Here is a 16,344-nt window from a genome sequence, read left to right on the forward strand (position 1 = left end):
AGTAACTTGAGTTAGGTAATCAGATTACTTTTTCAAGTTACTAGTAAAGTAATGCATTACTTTTAAAATGTACAACAAAATATCGGAGTTACTTTTTCACATTTATTTGACTGACAGCTCTCCTGTCCCCATGTTGAGAAGAATCGAGAGTAAGTGCAGAGGCGGTGTGTGTAAACATGAGGGTTATTGTAGTTCTAGACTAAATGTGAGCATTTATTAATCTCACTTGCACAATAAAGATTTCGTACTCCTCACAATGAATAAAATCTGTCAAATGCAAAATCAGAGTACTATGCAAACCTCCAATAATTAAATGTTAAATAAAACTAATATTTTTATGCATTTAATCTGACTTTATTGACCAATGTCTTGCTGCAGACCTTTGATGATTCAGTTAAATCAGGAGATTTTTGACTAGATTTTTGGTTTTTATTGGTAAAACTTTTTTCTCCTGCGTCCTATTCTTCAGAATAATGCGTCCATTATCCAGAATGGCAGCACAGCACAGCAGTTCACCTCAACTGTTCATGCTTATTTCAATTTTGGTATGAAGAGGTCTTTACATTTGCACAAAAATAGAACTTTTTTGTAATAAAAACCCCCCCCAAAAAACAAGCCCAGCCCAGGTGAGAAAAAGTAACACAAAAGTAACGTAACGCATAACATTTCTTAAAAAGTAACTAAGTAACGCAATATTGTAATGCAAGTAACTTTCTCCAACACTGTTAATAAAGGCCTTCTGAAGCAAATCAATGGGTTTTTGTAAGAGAAATATCCATATTTAACACATTATAAAGTAAAATATTTAGCTTCTGCCAGACCGTCTTCCGTATTCAACTTGTGGAAAAAAACGTAATTGGCGCGACGCATGGCGTCAGACGTAGCGCAAGCGTTTTGAACTGCACGAGGCGTTACACTTTCTTAGCAAGTTGAATAAGTTTTTACACAAACCCATCGGTTCGCTTCAGAAGGCCTTTATTAACCCCCGGAGCTGTGTGGAGCTGTTATATGATGGATAGATGCACTTTTATGAACTTCACATTTTAGGCTGCCATTTTAAAGCTTGGACATTTTTAATATAACTCAGATTGTGTTTGTCTAATACACCTAGGCTGACTTGACGGTGAGTAAATCATGGGCTAATTTTCATTTTTGGAAGCACTATCCCTTTAAATATGTAATGTAATGGTTTACGTTACTAATTACAATTTTTGTCATGTAATTTCAATCAGTAACCGACTACAATTTGTAAGTACTGCATCTGAATGATGACAGGTTTGATAGGCTTTGTTAAAATAGCTTTTTAAAACAAAAAACATTAAAAAGAACAGAAATAAACTGCAGACTCAATCAAGATGAATGAAGTAGAATTTATTGGTTTGGTTTATCAACATTCCACCAAAAGCACATCATCAGAACACAGATTTCACAGATTTCATAGTGAAGTGATGCAGACGGACATTACTGATGAAACTCCTGAAGGTATTTGAGGCAGATAACAGCATTACGCTATTAAAACAGTGCATCACGCACAACTACGCAATGTTCGCACATGTTCCTTGAAGGGCGTCATTGCCAACATAACAGTGCAGGTTTTTTTTTTTAAAAACATGATACAAGAAAGAAGAAGCTACACTTAGGAATGCTTATAAAGAAAGAGCTCATTTAACAGCATTCACTCGTTTATTTACGACACAATGTGACATGACAGCCAAAGCACTTTCCATCTTCAGGTACACGCTGACATTTTCATTGAACTGGTGGTCCGGTTAACGTTTCACTAATCTAACCAAACGTTGAGCGAATGAAATCGTAAACGGGTGTCATGGTAGCCGATGGCATTCCTCGTGTTTTATGACTGCTAACAGTCCAGGAGGTCTATGAATTATCCCACACTTTGCCAGTGAGCCCGATGCCCTTTCCCCTGGGAGCCCAAAACAGTGCTAACGTTGTTCCCACAGATCCCCGTTTTAACACGGCCATGATGTCATGATGTCTTTTTCAGGTTGCACTGCTCCAAGATGGCAAAGATATTAGACATGCCAGGCGAGAACCGAAAACACCCGGGGCGTTTAAACTGTAAAACGACTGCAAGTAAACACAGTGACCTTTAGCGATGCCAAACGTTATCTGTTCGGCCCAAAACTACAGCGTGGCCCTCGAATGTGATGTTAGTATCATTTCAATAACTAGAAGAGCAGAGATATAGTGCGCTGTGTTTTGAAACACAATATCAGCTGTGGATGCTTTACTGTTCCTGCCAAAGTGGCATTCTTACCCGCTGTAACAGCCCTGCCAGGCTCATATCAGATTATACCGACTCAGTGGCCTCAAACCAGACAGGACTGGAAAGAAGCAGTTTACTCGCTCTGTGCAACAATAGCCCAAAAAAAAAAGGAGCGATCCCTCTCCCAGGACAAAAAAAACAAAGATATCTTCATATAGCATGACGGGCGACAGTATGACAAATGAGGCTCGATCGTAAACCGGAGGGATTTTCTTTCTGAAGTGCATATTGGGTGTAAAGTGTTGTGCACCCTGTAAATCAAAGACCTAAAATTAACCAAGACACGCAACCAAATCTCCATATTCAGAGGAAAGATCAACGCTTTCCCCCATATGGCAAGAAAAGCAGTGAAACCCAACATTCATCATATAGAAAACATCTCTTGGTCCTTCTATTTAAACAAAGGACCTCATTTATGGACCACAAGCTGAATGCATTTGTGTAAACTGTAAGTCATGCTTATGCATAACTTAGCTAATTCATAATGGGTATTTACATGAGAGAGATTTAACCACAGAAATTTCATGGATGAGGCTCAATGTACCCGACATACAAACTGTGACGCATCAAGAAACTAAACGCAACACTCGTAGAACCAAAACTTTGGAAATCAAAATTAAACACCAGAAGTTCACAGCAACAACAGAAAGAAAGCATACAGTGAATGCGCATACAAAACCCTGCGCAAGCTTTAATGAATCACGTGGAAAGCGCATTAATGAGGAACGGAAGCCTGTTCTTACACAGCCAGAGGAGTGATGCGCAGCCCAGCTGAGCTGCTATCAGCCAATGAGGATGCAGGAAAGAGAGCAGGTGCATGATGGTCTTGGTTCAGTCCGATTTCTTGTCTTGTTGAGCATCGCATTTGGCCTGTGTTCAGAGACAGAGCGGAAAGAAGATGAACATCTCCAACTGACAGAGATTTGCACACTCCTGTAAGATTTGGCTGGTGGTTTTGGGTGGCAGACAAGAAATCTCAGCAGTGTCAGGAAATGCGTCATGCTGTACTTTATTTTAGGACAACACCAGACTACTTTGATCATGTTATACTATATTTTCATAATTTTGTATAATCATTATAGATGCATGTAGGTTGTATAAGTTATATATATCATTACATTTTTTTAAACTCTCATATTATATATATATATGTGTGTATATATGTATATGTATATGTATATGTATGTATATGCATGTATGTATGTATGTATGTATGTATGTTTATATACACACACACACAATCATAGGTTTGGGAAAATAAAGTTTTTCTTAATGTTTTTTTGTAGTCTCTTAATTTCACCTAGGCTACATTTATTTGATCAAAGAGGCTACTACAAGTAAAACAGTAATACTGTGAAATATTATTACAATTTAAATGAACTGATTTATATTTGAATATATTTTAAAATCTAATTTATTTCTGTGATGTTAAAGCTGAATTTTCAGCATCATTACTCCTGTCTTCAGTGTCACATGATCCTTCAGAAATCACTCTAATATGAATATTACTGTTTACTGAATATTTATTAATTTAATAAATGTCTTTATACTGTCTTTTTTATTAATTAATTAAATGGGTTTTATTTAATCTTACCCCAAACCTTTGAATGGCAGTGTATCATGATTAGCAAAAAAATACAAAATAAAAATAAATAAGCAGCTAAAACTGTTTTCAACATTGATAATAATAAGAAATGATCTTAGAATGATTTCTGAATGTGACACTGAAGACTGCAGTAATGATGCTGTTAATTCAGCTTTGATCACAGGAATAAATTACATTTTAAGACATATTACAACAGAAACCAATTCATTTAAACTGTAATATTTCACAGTATTACTGTTTTACTGTATTTTTGATTTTAAATGCAGCCTTCATGACAATAAAAAAACAATATTTGTCCAAACCTTTGACCCTCTGTGTGTGTGTGCGTGTGTGTGTGCGTGTGTGCGTGTGTGTGTGCGTGTGTGGAATATATACATTTCATTTTTCCAAATACAAAAGCGCATTTTAAATTTCTTGAATCGTGAAAATGTAAAAAATATCTACATTTGTATTTTTAAAGTCTCATACTTGTGAATACTGTATTGTGGAACTTGCATTGTAAAATAACCGTTTATATTATAATATATTAATAACAGTGATGTCATGCAATACAAATGACGAGATGGGCTTTACAGTGCTGTGCCGTGTATGAAAGTAAACACTGTGTTGCTGTTTTGCTGAGCGTGTATCAGCCATAACTCCAGCATGTGTTCATGAGTCACAGTCTCTTATGAGCCGCTGATTTATATGTAAACCAGAGAAGCCCGTCTATCAGACTCCCACCCTCTCCGTCTCACATACACACACTTGAGAAGACCACCGGTCATCACATTAATGTTCCCAGGAGCCGGCTGACAAGGGCACAGACTTCAGGGAAATAAAATGATGAAAAAAATCGCTCGAGTGATTAAAGAGGAAAATTAAACACTCGTCCTTGTGTGCATTTAGTGAAACTATCTCAGGTTTCAAAATGCAACTATGTGAAAACTGACTCTCAACATGTCATTTTAGTACCAGACTGATGACAGCACGTGTGAAATTTTTAACTTTACTAAATATACTGATATCTGTTTCTTTCAAACGGGTTTCACTGTAACGTTCACACTCAATATGCGAACAGATGCCAACTGGACACGTGCCAGCGGTGCCAATGTCCACTGCCTCTCGTCTGTGTGCGCGTGACACCTAAAATATCTCTGACATGTGTAATATAATATACTAATATACTGGGTGTGTTTGCTTTTACCAACACTATGGATCTCGCATTTTAATATACAGTAAGTGTGAGATTAAAGCGTTTCTGTAGCTCAAAGAGAGCATAGTTCTTGCAAGGTCATGGGTTTGATACCCAGGGAACGCATGAACTGATAAAAAAACATACTTTGAATGCATGAATGCAAATTGAAGGCAAACCAAATTTCTTCCGACTAGAAACAACTTTGCAGCGACATGTCAAATGATGTCACCTCTGGAATGCATCTTGCATAATATCTAGGACAAATAGTCCCGTACAGTGTGTGAATTTGCATTCAATCTGTGATATTTGTCTTCTATTCTTTAAACACTGTTATACCTTTAAGCCCTGTATAAACAGATGCTACAGAAGCCAAGTTAAACAGCTGGCATCAGGGCGGATTGTAAACGCAGAACATTCAAAGAGGTTCGATACATTTACATTTATTCATTTCTCAGATGTTTTTATCTACTTAAACTGCATCAGGGCATATATTTTATCAGCATGTCCTGGGAAGTGAACCTCGAAATGACAGGAATGCTACATGAGCTACAGGAACAGGTTCTTTTATCTGCTCTGTTGATTTCGATTAGAAGATAGAAGTAGCTGGTTCCAATTCATAATGAGTTACATCAACCAGGGCAACTCTTTAAATGTTATGAATGAGTAATGAGGTAATGAATGAACATGTTAAAACACTTAAAGGGATAGTTCATTCAAAAAAGAAAATTGTGTCATTTACACACCCTCATGTTGTTCCAAACCTGTATGAATTTCTTTCTTCTGCTGAACACAAAAGAAGATATTTGGAAGAATATGAGTAACCAAACTGTTGATGGATCCCATTGACTTACATGAATTATGGAAGTCAACTGTTTGGTTACAGGTTTAGAACAACTTGAGGGTGATCCCTTTAAGATTTAATATGATTAACATTAATAATATAATAGAACGGTATCAGTATGGTCAGACAGAGAGATACAGGTAAAAACATACTAATATAATATACACTAATAAGCCAAAACTTTATGACCAGTCACAGGTGAGGTGAATATCACTGATTATCTCCTAACAAGGCCACATATAAAGGTTTATGTTGATTAGATGGCAAGCAAACAAGCAGCGTGTTGGGTACAGGAGAAATGGGCAGGAATAAATATCTGAGCGACTTTGACGAGGGCTCAGAGTATCGGTCTGGACTCGATCCGTTGGGGAGCAACTATGCCCGAACAGTAGCTGTTTGGACCAATGAAATTGTCAGGGCGGGCTTTAGACGATGATGGACAGATGATAAACAGTAACGTAATCATCCACGTCACCAAAAAGCGATTGGGTTGAATTTGTTCTAATCCTAAACGGAGAACTTGTTCGTATATGCGTTCACCTTTACTATTTCTCTCAGAAATTATGATCGTGTTGGGAAGTACTCAGTGTATACTTAAATTCTTTTTTTACAACACCGGCAAAGATCGTTTACACTCATCTTTTTCTTCTAACGTTACTTATTCCAGCGTGCGTGCAGACAGGGTTGCCAAGTTTTTACAACAAATCCCGCCCAATTGCTACTCAAAACTAGCCAAAAACAAGCCCAATAGCTTTCCGAGGGGGGTTCTCCGGAAAAAAATGGCATTTGGGGGGTAAAATGTGTTATTTTGGCAGGGCTGCCTGCTAAAATTCGCATTCCTGGTTCTGTATATCACATAATTGGGGTCGCTTCAACCCGCGGACTTGGCAACACAGTGCAGTTGAGTTCTGTTGACATTTGACAACTAATGTTATGCGTCTCTCCGTTGCTCTGTTTGGTTGTAGGTCTATCCATTGGAGGTCTTTTCTGGCTCGGTTGAAACACGCCCCATAATCACAGCCCAACGGAGGAGCAGTATCAGACTCATATTCTGATTAGAATTGAGTATGATAATGTCAGGCTAGGTCAGAGGAGGAAGAAACCGCAAACTGGCAACAGGGTGTTGGGCGCCCAAGGCTCATTGATGCACAAGGGCAACAAAGGCTATCCTGTCTGGTCTAAACCAACTGAAGGTCTACAGTCACTCAATATTTTAATAATGGTTATGGTAGGAATGTGTCAACACACCACTGCGTATGAGGCTGCGTATCCGCAGACCAATCAGAGTGCCTATGATGACCACTGTCCACCATTGAAAGCGCATTCAATGGGCACGCAAGCATCTGGGCCTTGGAGCAGTGGAAGAAGGTCGGCTGGTCTGATGAGTCCCATTTTCTTTTACATCACGTGGACGGTTGTGTACGTGTGCACCATTGACCTGGGAAAGTGATGGCAGCAGCTGGCGGAGGCAGTGTGATGCTCTGGGCAATGTTCTGCTGGAAAATCCCTAATTCACATAGACGTTAAATTTGACACATGCCACCTTATCTGGACATTGTTGCAGACCAGGTACACCCCTTCATGATGGTGTTACCTGGTGGTAGTATCCTCTTTCAGCAGGATAATGAACCCTGCCACACATTATTCAGGAATGGTTTGAGGAACATGATAAAGAGTTGGCCTCCAAATTCCCCAGATCTAAATCCAGTTAAGCATCTGTGGAATGTGCTGGACCAACAAGTTCAATCCACCATGGCTCCACCTCGCAGTGGACTTGAAGGATCTGCTGCTAATGTCTTGGACCGCAGGACAAACTTCAAGGCTCTTGTAGAGTCCATGCCTCGGTGGGTCGGCTCTGTTTAGGCAGCACTCGGAGGAACAACAGCATATTAGGTCATAATGTTTTGGTTCATATGTATATTATACTACTATTTTTTCAACCCTTTTCATTGTATTTGATATTTTGATCTGGTTTAAAAGGGTAATTTTGAGTAACAATTATATTTATTAATAGATAAATACATATTAATTAAAAAAATAATTACCTACATACTCGTACTAACTAATACATTTGAATTTATGTAAATTGCCATTCACGGACTTCTGCGTGCACATTTAAGAGGTGATTTAAGCAAACCACAGAACGGGTTCATTGAAAAGAACGGCTTCACAGCAATTCAGACTTCAACTCGATAGGTTTTTATGCCAATGAGGTTCTGAACAAGAAATAGAATAAATGTTTAACCAGAGTCTCGCCATGTCTAAACTCGCATAGTTGAGATGCTACTGGAATCATTAACGGCTCTTCAGGTCACGTCAGGTTTGGCTTCGGTTAGGATTCTGCCTTAGAAGGCAGCTGTCTTTGTAGAGCTAGGGTGGGAAAGATGTTAGAGGTGTGACAGATGCGTGAGCTCTGACCTGTAGTCTGGCGTGTTCATCGAGCAGACGGTCGTACTCTGTTGTGAGGTTCTCGGCCTGCTTCTTCATGGCCTTCACATCACTGTCAGACTTCTGAAGAGCTGCACACACAAGCAAACGGTGTAAAGAATCAGCAGAAAAACACAGAATCAGAGATGAGGCCTTCAGCAGAAAGTCAAATACTGCTCACTTAGATCAGAAGAGACCATGTGATTGACATACTGTACTAGCATTCAAAAGAGTGGGGTCAGTAAGTATTTTTAATGTTTTTAAAATAAGTGTATTATGCTCACCAGTGCTCATTAATTTGAATTATAAATAATATTGTAAAATAGTACAAAATAGTGTAAAAATAGTGTAAAATTGTACCATTTAAAATAACTGACTTCTATTTGAACATTTTAAAATATAATTTGTCACGATCCTTCACTGCATATTAGGAATCATCCTAATATTAATCCTAATAATAATCCTAATAATAATCATCCGAACATCCTAATATAATATCCGAATCAAGCATATTAGGAATCATCCTAATATGCTGATTTGCTGCTCAAGAAACATTTCTTATCATTATCAATGTTGAAAACAGTTGTGCTGCTTAAAGCTACACTGTGTAACTTTTTTTCGTTTATTCTTAGCTAAAAACACTTAGTTCTTTCAAAAATATAGGTGCTCATTAATGTATATTTACTTCTTTCAAGTAATAAAGTATTCTCGTAAGTTTATAATATGCCATTGAAAATACATACGGGTGAGGGGTTCGAATGCGGGTCGCCATGTTGCTCCTCCATCTTGAAAGTACATTAGCCAAAGAGGGACATACCCGTAAATTCAAGCTTCGCCTTTCGCGTTTTAACACTCGATGGCACCGTGTCCAATGTGGACGAGGTCGAACTGGAAGCCATGTTAATCTTGGACTAAATCGGCCACCGTAGGAGTTAAAACAAAATCGGAATTGAGAGGAAGAGAAACTAATATTCACTGGATGGTCATATACCTTTTCACCACTAGATGGGGGAAAATATCACACAGTGTAGCTTTAATATTTGTGTGGAAACTTTATTTTCAGGAGTCTTTGATTAATAGAAAGTTCAAAAGAAAGTTGAAATAGAAATCTTTTGAAACATTATAAATGTCACATTTGAAAAATGTAATGCATCCTTGATGAATACAATTATTAATTTGTTTAAAGCAATCTTACTGACCGCAAACTTTTGAACGGAAGGAAGTGTATAACACTATTCATTTTAGTTATATGACATTTAAATAAAATTACTTCTTTGCTTTTGTGCTCTACCCTTAATATGTGCTTTGGCAAGAGATGATGACCCAATCACCTAATGGAGAACTCAGCTGGGGGGTCATCAAAGGGTCGTGAACCCCTTAGCACAGTCTAAATACAGTGTACATGTGGAAGGCATGGGGATCGAGCTTACGAAGCTCATTCCTCTGTGAGACTGAGGAGTCTTGTTCAGCTGCAGTCATCTTGTGTTGCTCACTGCAGGGTCATTAAAAGGGCCAAATTATTTTTCCAAACCCTAAAATATTTAGATTTACTCTTAGGCCGGTTTCACACCGCACCGTTGTGCTTTCACACTGGCAGCATTTGTGGTGCACAGCTGAACCACGGCTTGTGTTTTGCAAATACAAACAAATATAAATGTTTTTTTCTCCTCTAGTTTTAATCATTTAAACAGGCCTTTGAAGTTTGGGCATAAACTTCCGGCAGTGTTATGTTTTCGTGTATTTTATTTATTTTTTCACAGCGCTGGATGTCATATGGTGAATGTGAAACACATGGAACACTTAATTTGTTATTTTTCATGTTAATCAGGTCAGTTTTGATCAAGAACAATGCACTGTGGCTAGAGGCATATCTTAACTTTAAGGTTACTTTTATCATGTAAACTACATGTTATATGCATGTGTTTTGGACAGAGGGAACACGGTCGCACAGCAGATATATGCCGAGTTAACTTTTTTGTCCTAAAAGGCGATTCTTTTTGTAGACAGCAGTATACATACATGATTCGTACAGCAACACAAATACACATTAAATAACACACTTTTATGATAAATAATTTAAAAACTTAATAGTGAAGCGGCGTTAAGATTTGTACCCACGTCGGGCACCACAATAACTGGACCCACGTTAAAAGGATAGTTCACCCAAAAATGAAAATTAGCCCATGATTTACTCACCCCCCAAGTCATCCTAGGTGTGTATGACATTCTTCTTTCAGACGAATACAATCGGAGTTATATTACAAAAGTCCAGGCTAATCCAAGCATTACAATTTGATTAATAGTTGCTCTGTTTTTGAAGTCCATAAAAAGTGCATCTGTCCATCATATTACTGCTCCACGCGGCTCTGGGGTGTTAATAAAGGCCTTCTGAAGCGAATCGACGTGTTTGTGTAAGAAAAATATCCATATTTAAAACTTTACCAAGTAAACTTTCGACCGACCGCCTTCCATGGAAAAGTGTTGAATGTTGAAAGTGAAACTCAAGATGCGTACGTGACGTCATGACGAGCCGACCTTGTCGCGTTATCGATCGGCAGGGGAACTTTCAACAATTTTTCCATAAATTGAACAGGGAAGGCGGTCGGCCGAAAGTTTACTTGATAAATATTGATATTTTTCTTACACAATCGCATCTATTCGCTTCAGAAGGCCTTTATTAACATCCCAGAGCCGTGTGGGGCAGTTATATGATGGATAGATGCACTTTTTATGGACTTCAAAAACAGAGCAACTATGAATCAAATTCTAATGCTTGGATTAGCCTGGACTTTTGTAATATAACTCAGATTTTATTTGTCTGAAAGAAGAATGTCATATACACCTAGGATGACTTGAGGGTGAGTAAATCATGGGCTAATTTTCATTTTTGGGTCAATTATCCCATTAAGGTTATTCTAAACAAATTGAATAAATGCGATTTTGGCCACCTCTGAAATTACTTTTCTTTTGACATTTACAATGGGGAAAAATATGAAATGAATATCATCACAGGCCACCTTTAATGAGCTAAACAAATCCAGATAACAACCTCCAAGAAGAAATGTGTTAATTTGCTTTTATGCTCACCAAGAGACTTGATGCATTAATATAGAAATTATTTTACACATGTAAATAGCTGTGGGCTTAAGTGAGCGGTTGAGTCTACCGGTACCTTTCTTAGTTGTGTCAAGTTCATCCTTCAGTTTCCTGACCTCTTCTGTCAGATTTTTCTTATCCTCCTCCACGGCACCCTTGGCCTTCCCACCCACCTCAGGCACTTCAACACCCGCCTGCCGCAGTTTCTGTTGAGAAAAAGTCAGTCATTCTGTTAGTCATGCCATGGAATAATCAGCTACTTCTCTGTTGATCTGAGTTCCTTGAGAATATCTAGAGAGTGTACATGTGATGAAACAATTCATGTCAACAGGGCATATTGTGCAATTTGTTATTGTACTAAAATCAAATTCCACCCTGTATTTTCAGGTAAAAAAAAAGGTGTTGTAACCCGTTTTATCTGGAGGATTTCAGATTAACATAATGAGAGGAATGTAACTGCAAAACATTTCACAGAAAACCTAAATCATCTATTCATTAGACAGTTTCACAGGCTATTCATTAAGCAATCAGTTACAGAGAGACCAAGCGCTCGATTTTCCAAGGATTGCAATCAAGTTAAAATTAGGCTTATCAATGATCTCCATCTGTGTCATCATCTTAAAAGATTCCGTTAGTACTTCAGCCGGATTTGATCCAGATCAAATATAGTGGTATCAGTGTATCCCTAGTTTTATTGGTTATTTTAGCGTTATAGCCAGTAGTTAAATTTGGACTTTAATAATAGCGGCCAGCTTACTACATACTGTGCAGTGCACACTTAAATACTATTTTTATTTAGGGTGAGTTCACACTTGTAGTTCAATTCGTTTGGTCCGGACCAACAAAAAAAAACATTTAGTCCTTGTCCGCTTCGCGTTCACATTGGCCTTTTAACACCGAACATCAAGGCACAGGGATATGTTCACAACCTGATTGGTCGGCTTTTATTGCGTATATTTCATGAAAGAACTTACCGAACATTCAAAACAATGCTGTGTGCTGGGATAAATGCGCTCGTTGTGTGTGTGTTTAGCTACATATGATGGTATTTTGACCAGCTGAGAACTCATGAAGAGCTTATCAAATGCGTAAAGGAGTCAAAACAGCATCAGGAATCCCTCCATCACACACACACAAACCAAGATCTGCTGCGAGGAGACGCGGTTCTGACACCTGTACCGAACTATGATGGGCAAAATCCTATCAAAAAACTATGATATGAGAAAACGGGTATGAGTGAGCAATCTGTTCTTTTTGGGTCTCATCTTGTGACATAACATCCTGTTTTTGGTTTGTTTACATGTTTTTGGTCCGTGTTGCGTTCATATTTAATTCGAACCGCACCAGAGTTTGTTTGGAGGCGGACTCAGACCCATCTTTTCAACTTGTTTGGTGTGCACCAGGGTTCAAATGGCAGCGTTCACACTTATTCAAATAATCCGCACTAACAGAGCAATCGCACCAGGGTACGTTTTAATCAAACCAAACATGCCAAGTGTGAACACGCCCTTAAACAGTGAAAGAGTATGCAATATGCGAATGTGTTATCACTTGTTTAATTTAGCAGGAAGCATCCTATTATTATCCCACAGAAAAAGTAAGGAAAAAAAGGAAATCACAGCAGATATTACCATCGGTTTACACTGGAAATCAGTTGGAAAAGGTCAAGACCATTGTGGTATACAGCCTCGTGTGTCATATACTGTTTTCCCAGAAAGAGAAAGGGTAAATGCTAAATGCATATCTGTTAAAATGTTACTTTTTCTAGTACAAAAGTGACATTTTGATTTAAAGAAGTCATTAATAAACACTAACTGTCTGAAACTTTGGTAATAGTCAAAGCTTACGCAACAGTCTGCTTATAGACATGCTGTACTCTTGCTTACAAATTAACACATAACGGCATAACAGCATTTTTGTAAGATTGTCACGGGTCATGAAATGAGTCCCTGTCCCTTTTCCACAAAGCATTAAAACCTGACTGAGTGTATATTTAAATGCTAAACCACTCAAGGTATGCTGCCCAAGGCACGTGGACATTCTGAAAATGAGCCTTTCACAGTGACCTGGACAAGGGAACAAACCCAGGGGAGTGTTTTAAAATCACATCACACGGGAGAAAGTTGTTTTCTGGCCCCTGGGAACAACTAGATCTGGGTCAGATGTCTTTGAAGATGTTTCCTGCAGTGCAGATATATTCAAAAAAGTTGAAATACAACTGAGGTACGAACACAAAGCTGAAAAGACTAGACTTAAATCGGACGTAAAGGAAAGTGGTGTAACATGCAAGCTGTATCGACCCCTTAAACCTCTGGGCCTCTTCGGTCGAAAATGACCGAAACATTTTACGTTTTGAAATGTACATTTGTTTTGCTTCATCGGAATGGGATGACACTTGGTGACTTTTGTCGCATTAGTGAACACACAAAAAAATCATGGAGAATTCGGTTATGTTAAAGTGTCGGGAAAAAAATAGTCACACTTGTCTCCTTCGTGGTCAAAAATGACCAACATGGGAAATACGCAAAAATACAAAAACTCAGGGAATCTTTTGGTGATACAAACCACAAATCAGCCATGCTGCAGAAAAAAAGTGCACAGCAAGGGGTGACACCAAAATATCAAGAGTGCCAAATAGATACAACCAACCCCACTCCACACACATACATTATATATATATATATGAACATATATATGAACTTGTGCGACTATTTTGCAAATGTGTGAAACAAAATCAGCCACAATGCAGTAAACAACAAACAGAGAGGAAGAGGTTACACTAAGACATCAAGAGTTCAAAACAGACACACACACAAACCACAATATTATACACACACAAATGAACTGGAGTGCCTGTATGCAATATGGTAAAATTGGCAATATGGTAAGATTGAGCCAAAAGACCCAAATAAGAGGTTAAAATCAGATCTATGATGCTGTGATAAAACATCCCAGTTAATTTTTGTTACATTTTTATTGAATTTTGATGTTATATGTTCAAAATGTCCTCCTCTCTGCTCAGGTTTGACTGTAGTAAAATGTATGCAAAAACTGACACTTCAAATCAACATAAAAAAAATCTAAACCTTGACAAAAAGTAGTCCTTGAGAATGTATAACTATAAATCCAAATGCACAACTTAATAAAAATAAGTATTTACGTCTAAAAACACTTGAGAATTTATAAGCCACTTTATATAGAGTTTTATAGGAATCTAGTGGTCACAACAGGGCATTACATCAGTTTTTCTTTTTTTACTCCCACCAGATGGCACGAATCTACCTTAAAAAATATATATATTTGGAATGCCTCATCTCTATTATAACACGGAATACTGTTTTAATTGAGAAAAAAAAATGTACAAAAAAAAATGTTTCAATGGGGAAAAATAGCTAATAAAAAAATGTTATAAATATTGCATAGTATCATAAAATACCCTCAAAATTCTAAATAATAATCAACAAATATTACTGGTTTTCCTGGGGGGGGTATTTTTTTAAGGCTTTGGTCACTTTTGACCGCGAAGAAGCCAAGTGTGACCCTTAAACAAAGACAACCAGAGGGTTAACCTAGGAAATTAGCGCCACCGGTGGCCATTAAGAGAACTGCAGCCAGCAACTTATTGCTCGTGGTCGTACTCGTGACGTGTTTTTCCCGGCAGAAACATCCTTCACATAAAACTACAGACTTTCATAGTCAACCTAGGAACTCAGGGAAGATCTCATTTTTTAAGTTTCATTACAAGCCATTCTTACATAAAGGCCCTTAAAACCATAATTAACATTATAAGTGGATTTGTTAAAAAGTAAAATGCACAAAATGTAGAATATAATCCATTCCAAGCCCCAAACCCTCAAGAAAACGATCAGTGCTTTATTACCGAAGGAGCCGTCTTGGCTAATTGCATTATGAATTATTAAAAAACAATTTCACGTAACTAATAGCTGCAATATAACATTTTATGAGGTAGAATCTTGCAAAATTCATGGTCTTATTCTCACTAGATTAAATGTGAGAGCGCTTTAACACCTGCTTGGGGACATTGATGGAGGATGGACTGACCCTGGACAGAGATGAGAGATCAATACATGACCTTTAAGGGGTCACATGCTGTGCTAACCTCGTACCTCTAACCTCTTACATCTAAACATGGTTTATGCGCTCGTGTATATCAATAATAACCACAGCAAAGTGATCACAGAGGCCGGCCGGGTCATCTCACCCTGTTCAAGGACACGCACCCGCTTTGAGAACACAGTGAGATTTACAGGCCTCATTCTGCTAGAGTCAAACTTCATTTACTAAATTGAAATATTCCACCATCTGTCATTCAGCATGGCTTGTGCTCTTGTTTATGGCTCGCTCTGTGGTGTTACAACATGACAGATGCGAATTATGGTGGTATGCGTGTGTGTCCGAGTGTGTGATAACCCATGTGTGTCATCTTCTGCATGGGGCCACACCATGCAAAGATCAAAGCGGTGACTTACTGCACGTCAGCACTGTAATGGAGCCACGCGGTGCTGATCTATCCCAGCATCCTCCACGCTCAGGCATCTATACTAACAAACTACATGTGCTAAAGACAATAACACAGCAGGTGATCACTGTATCTAGGGCTTTAATGACTAACTTGGCATGCATATCAAGGAAATAGCAGAGTTTGCAAATGACCTACCACATCTGAGCTGTTTTTCCATTGTCATGACAGTCAGTGCAAGTCTTTCTTTCTCTTGGTTACAAGAATCAAAAGGTAGTGAAGTGTAAAATTGACTAAATATATGCAAGGAAGATCAATTACAATTCATTATGAAATGCCTTAACAACTAACTGAAATAATGCTGAAGTTTAAGTACTAAAATTACAAAACTGAAAAAAAAATTAAAGATATATAGAAATATATATATTTT

The 16,344-nt window shown here is 38.0% G+C and overlaps 1 protein-coding gene across 3 annotated transcripts in view; it reads right to left on the bottom strand.

Moving 5' to 3' along the window:
- Positions 1 to 1,350: 1,350 nt before the first annotated feature.
- The window catches only part of bcap31 (B cell receptor associated protein 31), a 39,664-nt gene continuing 24,670 nt past the window's right edge, over positions 1,351 to 16,344 (bottom strand). For all 3 annotated transcript variants that reach the window (XM_079828143.1, XM_079828144.1, XM_079828145.1), the window contains 3 exons: positions 11,511 to 11,640; positions 8,330 to 8,430; positions 1,351 to 3,157 (listed from right to left, as the gene is read on the bottom strand). In XM_079828143.1, coding sequence (XP_079684269.1) covers positions 3,119 to 3,157; positions 8,330 to 8,430; positions 11,511 to 11,640 — 270 coding nt within the window. In that variant the 3' untranslated portion in view covers positions 1,351 to 3,118. The remainder of the gene's footprint in view (positions 3,158 to 8,329; positions 8,431 to 11,510; positions 11,641 to 16,344) is intronic.

The sequence above is a fragment of the Gobio gobio genome, assembly GCF_949357685.1.
Source record: "Gobio gobio genome assembly, chromosome: 10".
Lineage (NCBI taxonomy): Eukaryota > Metazoa > Chordata > Actinopteri > Cypriniformes > Gobionidae > Gobio > Gobio gobio.